The sequence below is a fragment of the Barbus barbus genome (genome assembly GCF_936440315.1).
Source record: "Barbus barbus genome assembly, chromosome: 15".
In the NCBI taxonomy this organism is placed as follows: Eukaryota; Metazoa; Chordata; class Actinopteri; order Cypriniformes; family Cyprinidae; genus Barbus; species Barbus barbus.
Genome location: NC_136743.1, coordinates 26,388,174 through 26,403,228, shown reverse-complemented (window position 1 = coordinate 26,403,228; position 15,055 = coordinate 26,388,174). Strand labels below are relative to the sequence as shown.

The 15,055-nt window shown below is 35.7% G+C and overlaps 1 protein-coding gene across 1 annotated transcript in view; it reads right to left on the bottom strand.

Moving 5' to 3' along the window:
* Window positions 1–14,712, bottom strand: part of LOC306880902 (alpha-N-acetylgalactosaminide alpha-2,6-sialyltransferase 5-like) — a gene marked incomplete at both ends in the record, with an annotated part of 34,585 nt that extends 19,873 nt beyond the window's left edge. Inside the window, 2 exons of the mRNA XM_079434708.1 lie at window positions 13,880–14,071; window positions 14,698–14,712. Of these exons, the coding sequence (XP_079290834.1) occupies window positions 13,880–14,071; window positions 14,698–14,712 (207 nt within the window). The remainder of the gene's footprint in view (window positions 1–13,879; window positions 14,072–14,697) is intronic.
* Between the last annotated feature and the right edge of the window lie 343 nt (window positions 14,713–15,055).

The window sequence follows — 15,055 nt, the reverse complement described above, 5'->3', positions numbered from 1 at the left end:
AAGAACACTCTTCTGAGGTAGGCAATGACATTTTATAATAACATTCAGGTTCTGACTGACCCAGAATAGTATATTTTAATGTCTAAAACATGTTGTAAATATAGTATAATAATATAATACCTATAAAAGTAGGATTCAATACTAAAGTGCACACATTTTTCAATGTTAAAATTGTAAGTTTGTAAAGGACGGCATATTTTTGAAGACTAAATTGTGAAAGAAACAAGTTCATAGCACTTCTGATTTGATCGTCCCAAAGTCCATGGGTTTTTTAAATCGTTTTTGGTTAAAGGCCAGAAATAAGGTAAATGGGACTACAGAACATTAAATGTCATCATGGCTTAGTGATGGTGATGCCGAAGTGGTGTAGGTTGTTTATAGCCTACTTAAGCTTTTTACTTCTGCTGATTGCCAAAGTTCATATAAATTTAGTTCATTTTTGAAGATTATCATGATGAGTAAAATATGTGAGAATCCTAAACTTTTGTTGATAACAGAGCTTATTTCTGCAAAAGCCAATTGAAAAATGAAGGGTAGTCAGGTCAAGGGAACCAGGGTAATGTTTTGGTATATATTTCTTGTAAAATCAGTGGGGTCCAAACAAACATAAAAATTGTTGAAAAATTCTTTAAAAAGTCTTATTTGTGTTCTGTAGAATAAGGAATATCAGACATTCTGTATACACAACAGAGAAATACCACAAATAATTTACTTCTGCTAAACATTCCTTTTCAGGTAGCTTTTAAAATGGGCTTCCTCCATAATTAGCTAATAAACAATAATCTGGTTATGGGATTCCAGTGCAACACAGAACAGAATGTAGGTATGGCATGTAGGCTCTAATGTAGGTAAATGCATTGACTTTGTATTAAAAGCATTAAGAAACTAAATAGCATTAAAACCTATTTAGACAAGACATGTTTTCCTTGAGGAGATCAGGTAAATTTGGTTTTTAATAAATTTTTTCTCCCTCACACAAACTCTTAAGAAAGTTAAGAAAATTACCCACCTAGCCGTTCAACTAACTCTAGGATCGTCTGAGAAATCTAATGCCGTCTAGATTGTTTGAGGAATGTCTGAAATTTATATAATTTTCTTTTTAAATGCTTCTCTGTATGTATTTTGACCTTAATAACTAAGGCTAAATTTATAACTCTGCTGCCAGGTGCACCTTCATTATGGAATTAAACCTTTCTGCCAACTTTCTATGTAAAATAACAGTTGATCCTGCTTCTGCTGGCATCCCACCTAATGTAAAAAAGGGAATTAAATCAATAAAGAGCATTAGACCATGTAATGCACAGAACGACCAGCTTCAGGAATTTTAGTTTTCTTAATTAATTACATTACGAAATTATACACATAACGCTATAGTTATACCACGTACAAGCCTGGTGTTTGTCAGTAGCTTCAATACATGAATACATGAAATCACAGACATTTTCTGTTAATAATTGTAACTCAGAGGGTGTTTTGGAAATTTAAAAAAAAAGTGTATTTAATTAATTGTATTAAGAAGATATTTCTTAAGAAGTATCCCAAACTTTTAAGAAGATATTTTCATAGTTGCTCTTCAAAATCTTGCAAACAGCAATAAGTTCTATAAAAGTGTGATGAAGCCGATCAAAAACTTTGCAGAGTGAAAGAAAGATTGGAAAAGTTCACCAACATAAAACATGAAAATAAACAACTCCAGATGAGATGCTTCACAGGATAAGAACCCAAATGCTGCTGGGGCTGTTTTAGTGTGTTTGTGTTTGGCATTCCATATACATGCTGTGTGTGTTTGTGGTTTTGCTGGATGAAATCAGTAAAACCGTGTAACAATAATAACACACCCAGCTCTGAAGGCACATGGCGATACCCATAATGACAGACAGTATTCATTAGAGATATCCTATCATCTCCATATAAAACACAAGAATACACACACGCTCTGCCAGTCATTAACTTCTCTACTCTTTATCAGATAATGATAATGATCCTGGGCTTCTGCTGAGCTACTGAGACTCTAACCTTGTGTTGATAATGCCTCATTTATCCATGGGCTGTTGAGCAGATAGCATTTGTTTCACTGGTTGCACACTTGTTTCGCACAAGTCGATCCCCAAATGCTTTTATCACACACCACATGCAAACATAACCACAGACAATACAGCCATTTATCGATGATCACAACTTACAGGTACATCTCCAAAAATGTGAATATCATGAAAAAGTTCATTTTTTCTTGTAACTCATTTCAAAATGTGAAACTTTCATATATTTTAGATTCATTACATGTAAAGTAAAACATTTCAAATGTTTTTTTGTTTTAATTTTGATGATTAGAGCTTACAGATAGACGCAGAGGTAAGTGCAATAAAATCAACAGGTTTATTGAGTAGTAGCAGAGCGGAATGAGATCAGCAGAATGTCCAGGTAAGCAGGCGGGGAATGGGAATGTCTCTAGGGGCTTATCGGAGTGTGCATGTCCTTTTTCCTTTTCCAGGGGATTCGGAGGTAACAGTGGAGCGTGGGGAGGGTGGAGAACTGGAGCACTGGAGAATAAATTACATCTCAAATACTGTATTCAATTCCTAACATTGCATGTGTAGGATGTGTATGAATATTGCAAAGCAGGATTATTATAAAATGTGAACATTTATTTACTTGAAATAAATGTTAACTGAAATAAAATACAAACCTTAATGTACTAAAATAACTAAAACAGATTTTTAAAAAATAAAACTATATATCTAAAAACAACTAAAACTAATAAAAACATAAAATTACAAACATTTTAATTAAATTTAAGATAAAAGCAGAAAATATACAAATAAAATCTGATTCAAAATTTGAGCAAAAACTGTATTTGATATTATACTAAAATAACTTGTCACAATTAATTATATTTTATTTAAATAGTACATTTTTATTAGCATGGTCTTTTGTTACATTTTATGTTTCTAATAGTTGTTTCCTTGTATTTTTAATGTCATGTGTGTTTATTACTGTGCATGTTCATTAGACATTCTTTATAAAAGGCCAGTTTTAAAGTACTATAAGATGTCCTGTAATAATTCCACCTGTATTAGTTGTTATCAATGTATCAGCCACAGCTACCGGTTTCAAGTTCACCAAGAGAATAAGGCACATTTAGCGCAATTAACCCTGAAGACTCTGTTCAATTTAAAAGTGATTAATGCAATATGATTAGACTTGGTAACAAAGCCCATTGTCCCTCTATAGGGTTCATTATTGTATGCGAATCACCACTCAGACCTCTCTTTAACCCCTGACCTCCATAATAGCTCTAAAGAAAGTGCGTTCATATCTATAATAGCTGGCAGATATCAGAAGAAGTCATTAAAGTGCCCAGATCTAGGGGATGCTGCCACAAACGGTCTCCATTCATCTTCCACATTCTTGCTTATCCCTCAGCAACAAGACTGATCCTGAGTTACTATGGACTCCCAGCGGGGATCTGCATATGCATAAAAATGAATGATAATGCTCTATCTGTACTATAGAGCTTAGGAAGTCTCACACAATGGGCTGTCAAGTATGTTTGGGACTAAACTATTGTGCAATATTTCAATCTGTCATGTCAGGAGCTGATGAGAGCTGTCAACAGCATCCATCATGCTCGTGAAGCCGTGCCATTAGTTAGTGTTGAAATGCGGGTAAAACTGTTGAATTCTTCTGGGAATAACACGTTAGTATGAGCTGGTAGAGAGTGTCAGTTGTTTTTCGGAACACTGTGTTTTGAGTCCAGTGGGGAAACTAAAGGATATATTGGTAATTTGATTAAACCTGCACTGCTTTGAGTCCTCAGGATTATATTAATATTACCAGTTTATCTACACTCTTAAAAATAAAGGTTCTTCATTGGCATTTATTAACTTCATTAACATCCACTGAACCTTTTAATTGCACAAAAGGTTCTTTATAGTGGAAAATTGTTCTTTAGATTATTAAAATGTTATTTGCACTATTTATTTTTAAAGTCAAATGAGAGTGTTATTCCTCATTTGCTTTTTTCTTTCAACTAAGAAAAGCTAATTTGGAGCGACTTCATAGGAATGATTTTACTTGGTGGAGCAATAATAAATTGCTCCATGTGGTTCATCCAATATGTTGCGACTCTCCCGGGAAATGTTATCGGCATACAAACTTATCAAAGCCAGATTACATCGAAAACACAAATAATAGCTTGATCGCTCTTTTCTGAGGCTGAACGACAAACTTAACAATCACTGCTAAATAGCTGCATAATGCCCTGGGCTTCTAGAGCACTACGGGGCAAAGAAATCATTAATATCCAATTCATCTGCTGCTTTCCCTTCTACATTTGTCACCAGGAGAATAGCCAGAGGAGGATCAATCCATCTGTTACGTATGTACACCTTACTGCATAGTGTAGCAGGTTATGGTTTGCAAAATGCCTTTTAAGACTCAACCAGTAAAACATCATCCCCTCGAGCTGACGGATCAGAGAAAATAAGAGGTTAAACATGAAAACCAAAAAAAAAAAAATCATTCTGTACTGACAAGTGCTTCCAACATCCCCCTGTTTTGTACTGAAACATCCAGAAGCAGTTTCCTGACCTAGAATACCCAAATGGCCCATCCATGATATTACATTCATGAAGGAATTCTAGTCTAAACATGTACTGTTTGTAGTGCTTCCCAACAGGTGTTACCAAGAGCGCTTCTGTTCAACATAAAATGACCTGCCGTGTCTCTATGGCGGAGATGAGCATTCAGCGGAGACCAATCCAGCATAATCATGGAGGACTACTTGGTATGGCCTCAGCTGAAATGACTAAATAATTCAAAAGCTACTCACAGGAAAACCTGAGGGGTGCTTGCCTGTCCAAAAATGTTGGAATCGGAATATCACAAAAATAGATTGCGGACAAAGCAGCGGTTCAGTCCCATGTGTTCAATAGAACAAAATCCAAGAAAAATTGGTCCACAACAAACATGGTTTAGAGTGCATAGACAAAACAATCTGAGAAACTTCATGTTAGGTAGAGATTGCTGGAAGATGCCCTATTTCTAGAAGAGAAAGTTTGTCTGGCAGTCCTGTGAGGTAATCGTAGCCAATGGCATTTCAACATATTGAGATGTTAAGAAATTATATTACTCCCTTGTTAAAGCAAAGTCACAGGAGCTTTTTTTGAGGCATCTATGAATTTATTTAGTAAACATGATTCTATCATTCTTTATACATATTTTCATGTCTGAATAAATCATTTTTAGGTATGCACCAAAATTAAAATTCTAGCCGATGCTGCTATGTCATGTTATGGATGATGACCTTTAAATAGGTGTTATTAAAATGATACATATTTTGTGTAAAAAATAAATAAGAGAGTGATATGATATATGACGCGTTTAATCTCCATGTAAAAATACTGGCAATATCGGCCAATATCTAATGTACAGTATTTCAAATATTAACCGATACTGATTAAAAAAACCTGTAATGCCAAAAGAAACAGAAATATTGTAAATATCAGCCACTGTCTGATACATATTAAAATATTAACCAGTACCGATAAATGAAAAAAAAAACCTCTAAGCCCAACAGAAACCGATATGGTACCTATAAATTATGTATCCCTAAAAATGTATCCTTTTCAAAGGGAATGCATTTACCATTTTTATGAAATATCCAAAAATCCTCTTGAAAATATGTTCTCATCTCAACTTTCCTTCATTTTAAAGAAGAGCTGTTTCTTTAAGGCATAGCCGCAAAAAAATACCTGTTTAATTGTTCAGGTCAGAGAGGGTCGAAACTTTACAAACATTGTAAGTGTAGCTCAGGGAGAAATAAAAAAAAAAAAAAAATTAATGTGACTCTTAGAGTTAGAGGGTCATCCAAATCCATAAATGTAGGTAATAGCAAGCAGCAAAAACAACTTAAAAAATGTAGACATGCAAATACTTTTAACATTAATTCATGTACTAAGCAGCCACTAGGCCATCATAAAAGTCAAATCAGCTCCGAAAAACAAGCTTTTGGGAAAAACTGAATTTTAGCACCTACTGAAAATGTATCAGGCACATAGTAACATCTGAACTGGCAGATAGTAACTCTAGGAGAATAACTTTCATAACCCTGCCTTCTCAATACCCTCTAAAATCGTGTTCCTGAGGTGTACATATCAGTGCGCATTCAGAGCTCCCCTACTGGTTATGTCCACAGGTTGTGTGTTTTCAGAGTGAGGGGAGAGGATGTTTTCAGCCCAGAGCTGAGAGCGTGCAAATCCGCCATCACTGGAGACATCAGCCCGGCTTGCTGAGCTGAGGGAAGACCACTGGGATCTCTCAGTATCTCTCTCTCTCTCATTCAGCTTCTCTTCCCTCTCCACTGTCGAGAGAAGAACTGACACTCATCTCGTCCCACACTGGGAGGATTCAAAGGAGCAGTCATCCAGCAAATGAAATGCAGAGAGAGCTCAGCGGAGAGCAGGGGGACCAATCCTATCACCATCCACCTTTCGGAAAATGTTAATTGCAGAGGCTGGGATAAAAACCTTTTTCAAACTGTGACCGACAAAATGAAATGATCCTTGTACATCTAATATCAGAGGTGGGTAGTAACGAGTTACATTTACTTCGTTACATTTACTTGAGTACATTTTTTGGGTAACTAATACTTTTAGAGTATATTTTAAAATGGGTACTTTTACTCTTACTCAAGTATATTTTTAGAGAAAAAACGGTACTTTTACTTCGTTACTGTGGGTGACTCTCCTCTCGTTACTGTATCTTAATGCAATACAAGTTAAAAATGCTTCAGTTTATTCCAAACGCGCCGTCTACTTTTCTCTGGGCAATGAACGATGCCCATTCGCGAATGATTCATTCTTTTGAGTCGATTCAGTTTAAAGGCTTTATCAAACCAGTTGGCAAACCAGTGAATCGGTTCATGAATCAGTTTGAATGATTCGTTCAGTTCCCTGCCACACGCGCTGAGTCTCTGAAGCGGTTCTCACTCAGATAACAGAGAGTTTAAGAACATCAAGAGCGATGAAGACGTGGCTTTGGATCTACAGTCAGTTGAAAGCAAATCTGCAAAGGCTTGTTTGCTAGAGCTATATGAAGATCTTTTATTAGATGAACACCGCGTGTGCTGTCTACTGTTCCACAGGTATAGACCACGATACCACTATGACATTACCAGTTTGTTGTACATGTACCTTACATTAAATACAATGTATAATTTATACATTAAATAAGCTGTCACAGAGTATGAAATGAACACCCGCGGAACGCGGCCTGTTCTAGACACAATTAATATTTATATTTTTACAATATTTACGCTTGCAAAAATATAGGCTACATTTGTTTACATTTTGCAGAACAGAAGATCCATCAATATGCATTTGTTTCGTTATGTTTAGAGCAGTCATGTGAGGCGTTTTCAGAGGTTATAGGATAATACATAATTAATTTACTTTAAAATATAATTTAATTCAGTGATGCAAATCAGAATTTTCCTCAGCTGTTACTCCAGTTTTCGGAGTCATATGATCCTTCAGAAATCATTATAATATATTGATTTATTACCAGTGTTGGAAACAGTTTTGCTGCGTAATATTTTTTTGGAACCTGTGACATTTTGTTCAGTATTCTTTGACGAATAGAAAGCTAAAAAGAGCAGCACTGATAATAAATCAACATGATTTCTGAAGGATTATGTGACTCTGAAGACTGGGGTAAAGGCTGATGAAAATTCTGATTTGCATCACTGAAATAAATTACATTCAAATATATATTTTGAACGGCAGTGTGTGTGTGTGTGTGTGTGTGTGTACACATACACATTACATAAATGTAATCTATATATCTAAATAAAAATAGACTATATTCAGTACCTATATGATCCAAAGTAACTAGTAACTAACTACTTGAGTAGTTTTTTTATCCGATACTTTTTTACTCTTACTCAAGTAACTATTCAGACTATTACTTTTACTTTTACTTGAGTAAATATTTCTAGAAGTACTTTTACTTTTACTTGAGTACAGTTTTTGGGTACTCTACCCACCTCTGTCTAATATTTGACTGTACTATGTCAACATTACTTGACTACAGCTAGAGGAAACACTGGTGCTGAGTTAAACAAGAATTCATTGTGACCATTAGAGTTGTTATAACGCATAATTCACTAAAGAAATTAGTGCAATGGCATGAATTACGCTGTCACAATATCAGGTTTTCATGCCACAATTATTGTGACCGAAATAATTCTATATGCCCAATAACTATGGGCATTTAAATTAATTAATTAATTAACTGTGCTATAAGTCAAATTAATCTTTAACTTGTTTTACATTTTCACGATAAAATAATCACATTCAAAAAAGGAGGGAAGTGGAGAGAGAGCTTTTCTCCCACACTACTGAGATTTTTCAGATCGAATTTTAGTTCAAATTTTGATTTTAAATCGAGATAAAAATGATCACTGTGCTGCATTCAGTTCCTTTCTTTTACAGTGGTTTGCTTTTGCCCCTCCCAATAAAAATTCCAAAATTAACATCCAAATCAACCAAAATATGTAACCTGACTGTCATAAAATGCAGTCTACTGTTGGGATGAAATCGGATGTCTATCAGTATACTGTATCCATGCCTTAGGTCTTAAGCCCTCTACGCACTGCAAGATTTTAGCAATCCTATAAGATCATTGCAGATCACACTGTGTGACATGGATCTAATAAACTTAGGTACGACATGCATGTAGACTGTACAATGATGACACCTACTGACTTGTATGCTACGACACATGTCACTATAGACGAATAAAACATCATCAGAATGCGCTAGTGGTAAACAAAAAGAGCAAGATGAATCAGAATTTGTTAGTTGTAGTTTTTGTGTGTGCTGAAAAAAAGTGGAAGCAGTGACGGGGGTTGATTGAAAGCTCCGCATTGCCATAGTTTTCGCCCTCAGCGTTTACACTGTCCTTCATTTTATACCCGCTCGAGCAGCTCTAACGTCAACAATGTCTTGCAAGCAATCCCGGCGCTCTGTGTTTGCATGCAAGACTGAACATAAGAGTCTTCATTTTCTCCCAACATCTGAGCTGCTGAGGACGCTGTGGATTACTTTTATTTTTCAAGGTAATGCGCCTCAAAATCTACCTAAATACGTGTATCACTCCAGACTCCTTTGTGAATGTCATGTCTTAATAGTGCTTAGCGTTTTAACTGTATTTGTGTGCGTACGTTAAGTATTTTTTAACTGATGAGCCCTGCACTTGTGAGATTGGTTCGCACCATTCGAAGTGCGAGATTCATACGGTAGCACAGTCGCGCGGTTCGGTCAGTTGATTCGCGCAGAGCTGACCTGCCATAAAATGGCAATGCAGAGCTCTCTAAGTTTCGTCCCACTTTCAGTGCATGTGGCTTCCCATATGTACAGCTGAACACTGGTTCTCTCGCGCTCAGTTATGTTGCTTCTACCAGCTGTTTATTGCTAGATATGCAGTGCAGAAAGATGTATACACGACTCCCTCTTCTGGAGACGGGGCGGGAATATACAGCTCATTTGCATTTAAAGCCATACACTCTAAATTAGCTCTTTTTTAGACACACGCCAATGACATTTTCCAGCTGTTATAATAAATGATCTGTGGGGTATTTTGAGCTGAAATTTCACAGACACATTCTGGGAACACCCAAGGCCAATATTACATCTTGTAAAAAGGGGCATAATAGGTGCCCTTTAATACAAATCAAAGCGAGTTTAATTCACACAAAGAAGACTATTCTGTATTTTATTTTAAATTTGATTTGATTTTGTTCCTGATAAAGAAAACTGTAAAGTGCTATGCCAGCACAGATAGCATGTGGTTAAACTGGATTACAGATGAATGAATTAATGAATCAATCAATCAATCAATCAGTGGAGATGTACTTTTGTTGGGGCTGCATATAGTGTGAAAAAGTGGTACAAGTGAATAGTAAATTTTCCTCGTATACATCACATACACAGTCATACACAATCACATACTGAAGATAAAAATAAATTCTTGGATGTCCACATGAATGCTACAGTACTGATATATCTTTTCATCGCCTGTCTCAAATCATAAGATCTAGTCAGTCCTCTCAATTACTAAATCCTCAAAGTGCATATGGATCCAAACCTGTGTGCAACTAATGTACTGTGTAATGAGGAATTTTAAGAGCTATGGTCTATAAAATCATTTTCTATCATTCTTAAAGGAATAGTCCACTGAATAATTAACATTCTGTAATTATGAACTCACCCTTCTGTCATTCCAGACCCTTTTTTATGTCGAATACAAAATTAAATATTTTTTATTGTATGACGGTTTTTACTAATCAAGGGCTGTCAAGCTTCAAAATGACAAAACATGTCATACAAATATTTTGTTCAATTTGTATATTATATTTCAAGGTTTAACATGTTTTACTGTACTTCATGTTTTGAAGTTCAAATACATACATATTGTACATGAATGAGGCAAAGATAATGTGAAGGATTATTCTTTTTATTTATTTATTTTTTGTCAGAAGAAATTTTTGTTATTTGAGAAGACTCCAAATATATTGCACTACATGAATAGACAACTTTTTTGTCCTTTTCTGGGTTTTACAGCCCCGGTCTTCATTTACTTTCGTTGTATGAAACAGAGCAATGTGAACATCTCCTTTGGTGTTCCACTGAAGAAAGTCATATGAGACTGAAAAGAAATGAAGGTGAGAAGATGACAGCAGAGTTCTTATATCTTTAAGTTCTGTGAAACAATAGAATGCACTGGCACACATCTCTTAGCATTTCAAAGAATCCAGCTGGGTTTAAAAGCATTTTAAATAGTATTTCATCATTCTATTTGCGTCCGTGTGCGATTCTTCTTCAAACCACATTAGCAGGCTGTATTTTCTCTAACATGCTCTTGAGAATTGTTTCCTTTGAACTGGAAAGACTGAATTTGGGGCAGTATAATACACATTCTTTCTATACTGTAAGCCAGACATGAATGAACAGGATGAAATGATGGACTTTTTAATCCACCCACATAATCCGATGGCAAACAAAACAATAAGCAGCACTTGGCATCTACTTTACAGAATAAACCCCAGCCCATTTTAAAGTCTTAAAGCAGCATAAATGCATGTGCACTCCACCATCAGTTATACCACCAACTGCTTTTAAGCAGATTCATGTGCTTTGCTCTCATCTTTGACCTTACTGTCTTGAAAAAAAATAGCAAATGTTGAAATTATACGATGCTTTCACACTGCCATCCAACGATCTGATGCAGAATCCCAAATTCAGAGCTGAAAGAAACAGACCTCTCAGACATCTATCGAGGCTCAGACACTTAAATAGTACTTGAAAAGACATGCACTGAATTCTGATCCTCTTCACTTGAGTCAGAAACAAAAGCTTGAACGACATTCATTAAACCACTATCTATGATACTGGAATGTAAGTGGAATGTATTTATCAAAACAATTTTAAAAAAGAGAGAGGGAGAGAGAGTGAGAGACATACTGCATTTCACAAAGGCGTTAAGACACTCAAAGATCATTAAAGATTACAAAACATCTGTTGTCTGCATTGGGTCTTATTATTGAGAATTATTCCATAAAGACAGCAATAATTCTCATCCCAACAGCCCAAAACTGCATTATCAAGGTCAAAGTTTAGATTGTTTGCTAATGACTAAATAAAATAAAATAATGCAGAAATGATCAGTCCATATTTAGGTTCTTGTCTACATCGTTTACATATCCGTTTAAATTAATGAGTTTTAATTAATATATTAAAACAATTGCATTATGAAATGAAATCATTAAAGAAATGTCAACTCCAGCCATCAGTTATCTCCCCCAAAAAAACCTGAGCGTCAGAAGATCAACCCATAGAGAGTTGTCAAAGCAACTCAGCAATCGATCACAGAGTCATTTGGCTTTGTCAACAGCTCTTCTGTGACTTAAAGTGCACAGCGCCTACCATAACAGTAAATGATTGATTATCAGCCCTCATGTGAACAACAATGGGAGTCACTAGTGGTGGTATCAGACAAGTGGTGTCAAATCTCATTGCAGAAAAATTGCTTTGGTTTTATCAATAACAGATAGAAGAGGGCAGTGAGGGATTTTGCTCCAGTTGAAGCTGATATTGCTAAAGGCAGGTGAGTATCGAACGGTCCGTCTGCCTGAGCCAGGGGTAAATAGTGATTAATGAGCAATGGAGGAAGGTTTCGCAAGGAACTGTGTAAGTGCCTGCAATTTGACTCTTCTCTTCAACCCTGCTCTGCTCAAGCTCATGCAACTCCGTCGATTTCAACAAGAGAAGTGAATTATTTTTTTGACTAAAACTGTTCCAGCTAACCAAAGATGAGATTAGAGAACACCAGCAATGATTTTATAATTTTCCAAACTAATCTGGTTTATTGATTAGCCATATCAGCAACTGAATAAGCTTTAAATCTGTCAGAATGGCTCAGGTAGTATTGACTAAACTGGATCCAAGTTTGAAAATAAGCTAGGAGAAATGTGCCTGTAGTCAGTGGTTACACATTTTAAATGCCACAGTTCAATTTTTGCTATTGGCCTAGGCAAAACTACATTTAAATTTAGTCATTTGGCAGATGCTTTTATCCAAAGCGACTTACTATTGGGGAATACAAGAAGCGATTCCTCTTGAAGAGGCAATCAGACAGAGGAAGTGCTCGTAACACCAAGTCTCAGTCATTGTTCAAATAAGTAAAAGCTAGCAAGGGAAGGAGAGAAGGATAGAGGGAAAGATTAAGGTTGTTTTTTTTGAGTTTAGGATGAAGTCAAGTAGTGCCGAAAGAGATGAGTTTTCAGTTGTTGCTTGAAGATTGACAGGGAAACTAGTTTCCACGAAAACTAAAACAAGTCTGAAAGGCACACCGTTATACAAAATTCAAGCTTAAATAATGATGTTGAATTATGAACATTTAAAAATTAAGACAGGGGTGCAGGGATTTCTCTAAAATCTATTGAACATTTTATAGCAGATGGAAACATTCTCTGATAACATGTCCAAATATTTATAGTATATTTCTTGCTACTATTTGCCATATATTAACATTTTACAATTGCATGGCAACTGTGAACAAGATCAGGAAATGACTGTGAAAAGTGATTAGCTGTATATTCACTACAGTAATCTCTTGAACATAAACAGATTAATATTATATCATTTTTAAAATCTGAAATTATGTCACTATTCTTGACTTTTGTATGCTGAGTGTTAATATCTGTTCAAACCATTTCACTATTATATTAGGACTGTTAGGCACAAAATTGCTACAAGTGCAGATTGCAAGTTATGATTAAGCATAAATGTCAATCATAACGCTTATACTGTTTCATGTAATAATGGAACCGATTGTAAAACTATTACGGGCTACAAGAAATCCTGCAGTTTGGTGTAAAATGCCTAAACTGGACTGATTTCACAGTAAAATTGAGAATATAATATTTTATTGTATTGAAATTACTGTTAAATCTTATCTATAACTGATATAGAAATTATATTTTTAATTTCATTATATATAACATTGAAATTTAATATATATATTCTAACATACATACATAACAATGAATATTATTGATTATATAATTTTAACAATATTGATATTATTATTAATTGTAATATTATTAGTATTATGGATAACACTGTCACAGCTGGTATTTCTTTAAAAAGTGATTTTAGCTCATTCCGATTAAACGAGCTAATAACCACCTTGGGGTAGTGAGAAACTTGCTATTTTGTTTCAAAACATTTGGATTTTTCAGAAGGACATAGAAACGTGCATCACTCCATTGGTTACGGACAATTAACTTCACTTGAATACATAAAGTAGACGCGTTTACCTTGTGCTCAATGATGCTGCTGTATCCCTGCAATGCTGGAGGCGCGCGGGGCGCACTGGTGGGCTCCACTTTCTCACCTGACGCGCCCTTAGATGCGCTGGATGCTGTAGTGTTATTATTGTAGCTGACGCTGTACACGAACAACAGACTGGTGCACATGGTGATCGCGAGAAACACGGCTACTCCATGACGCTGGAAAACACGAGGGCAAAAGTTCAATCCAGCACAGAGCGCAAGGTCATAAATCATCACCAACTCATGCCCTCAGCGCAGTCAATTATAGGATACAAATCACAATCACATGCATAATTAATTAGTTTGGGATTGAGGTGATAAGAACTTGCAGGTTGTTACTAAATGCTGATGCCTAAAACTAATGCATCAGATCATGCAATAACGGTAAACATTAAACTGTACGATAATTAGGCTACATGGTGATCCTATCATAATAAAAATAAAAAAGAGCTAAAAAGCTACCTTATTTAAAGCAATGTTATGTATTTAATAGTGCCATACTAAAATAAGAAAATTGCAGCGCATAACAATGCACCATATTTCTTATTAAATGTTTTAAAAATATTTTTAAAAGAAAATCACAAAAGCCATGTTCTTTTCTCAAAGCAAAATTTCCTGTCCCCCAAAATTAATTTCCGACAAGTCATTATTCAGGAAAAGGGGATTATGTTTTTTTTTTTTTCTTTTATTGTCTTTAATCTTCTTTCATTCAGCATGTGAAAGTAACAGAGAGCCGCAGTACTTCAACAACCATGCTGCACAGGAGAGATGCGAGACATTCAAACAGTTTTTACTACAATTACCATCGGTGTCTTCATCCTGAAGCCAGCTGGAATATTCCCGGGAATGTGCGCATGAAGATCCACTTTTCCCCCCAGATTGTTGCTACTTCATCAGTTTATGTCGTCATTAAATTGCCGTGCTCCGCTCGCGCTGGGAGATGGCAGTGTGTGTGCCGTGCGCGCGGACTGAACCCATTCTTGAGAGCGGCGAGCACAGAGCGAATGTGAAAACGCGCGGCCCTAAAGAGCACTGGGTTTGAGTGTGAACTCTAATTCAGAGTTTAGGACACATTTCACACATATAGGCTAGTCATTGGTGACATGGAAATATAATAAGCATTTGTTGTAAGAAGCTAATATTTTTGTGCATAGTGTTTTT